General features: G+C 45.4%; 1 protein-coding gene across 1 annotated transcript; it reads left to right on the top strand.

Annotated features, from left to right (window-relative positions):
- Positions 1 to 306: 306 nt before the first annotated feature.
- On the top strand, positions 307 to 1253 carry LOC102733270 (olfactory receptor 52K1-like). The gene is given in 2 exon segments (XM_031026924.2): positions 307 to 961; positions 964 to 1253. Coding segments are annotated over 2 exon segments (945 nt in total).
- The last annotated feature ends 204 nt before the right edge of the window (positions 1254 to 1457 follow it).

Here is a 1457-nt window from a genome sequence, read left to right as displayed (position 1 = left end):
GGCCACAAAAAGACCACAGAAAGCTCTTCTTCCACTCAATTCCTCAATGAAGATTGCCTGTAATACTAGCTCAATTGGTATTTAATGTTCTGATTACCTAATGATTTTTAAGTACATTGAGGGCAGAGATCATGTATGTTTCATAATGTATATTAGGATTTTCTAATTGAAGATCTAGAAATGAGATCAAGGGCTAATCCTTCCATGTGAATGGTCAGAGTTTGAAATTGAATGCTATAATTATGCTGACACTGGATATTTTCTGGAAGAGCCCTGTGGAAGTAGACAATAGGAAGAAAATTTCCAATGGCCATGTCAGCCTCCAATATCACCTCAACCCATCCGGCAGTCTTTGTGTTGATGGGAATCCCAGGCCTGGAGCACCTACATAACTGGATCTCCATTCCGTTCTGCTCAGCTTATACTTTAGCCCTGCTAAGCAACTGCACCCTCCTCTTCATTATTCAGACTGATGCAGCCCTTCATGAGCCCATGTACCTCTTTCTGGCCATGTTGGCAGCCATTGATCTGGTCCTCTCTTCTACAACACTTCCCAAAATGTTAGCTATTTTTTGGTTCAGAGATCGGGAGATCGGCTTCTATGGCTGTCTGGTCCAGATGTTCTTTCTCCAATCCTTCTCTATCATGGAGTCAGCAGTGCTGCTGGCCATGGCCTTTGACTGCTATGTGACCATCTGTAAGCCACTGCACTACACTATGGTGCTGACTGGGCCCCTTACCACCAAGATTGGCATGGCTGCTGTGGCTCGGGCTGTGACACTAATGACTCCACTCCCCTTTCTGCTCAAAGGCTTCCACTACTGCCGAGGCCCCATGATTGCCCACTGCTACCGTGAGCACATCGCCATGGTAAGGCTGGCCTGTGGGGATACTCTCTTCAACAATGTCTATGGCATTGCTGTGGCCATGTTTATAGTGGTGTTGGACCTGCTGTTTGTTATCCTTATATCTTCATCTTTCGGGCAGTTCTACAGCTTGCCTCTCAGGAGGCCCACTACAAGGCCTTTGGGACATGTGTGTCTCATATAGGTGCCATATTGTCCACCTACACACCTGTGGTCATCTCCTCAGTCATGCACCGTGTGGCTCGCCAGGCTGCCCCTCATGTCCACATACTCCTTGCTATTTTCTATCTTCTTTTTCCACCCATGATCAACCCCATCATCTATGGTGTCAAGACCAAGCAGATTCGTGATCACGTGCTCAGTCTATTCCGGAGAAAGAATGTGTAGTAACATACTGTCTTCTTTACCTACCAGTTCAGTATTGAGTGGATATTGGATTGAGGTGGAGAGGAAACATCTTGAGTAGGAAAATTGTAATCTCCATGTTTGGCAATTCTTTAGTATGACAAGGAAAATGAGGTTTCATTCCTCACAGATCTAGTCAGATCAAACTTTAGCCTGTCTGATAGCAGAGATTTGACCCTATTCTCA

The sequence above is a fragment of the Leptonychotes weddellii genome, chromosome 11, assembly GCF_054177405.1.
Source record: "Leptonychotes weddellii isolate Sample4059 chromosome 11, ASM5417740v2, whole genome shotgun sequence".
NCBI lineage: Eukaryota > Metazoa > Chordata > Mammalia > Carnivora > Phocidae > Leptonychotes > Leptonychotes weddellii.
Note: the sequence above shows the minus strand (reverse complement) of the source record. Positions and strands in the feature narration are given on the sequence as shown.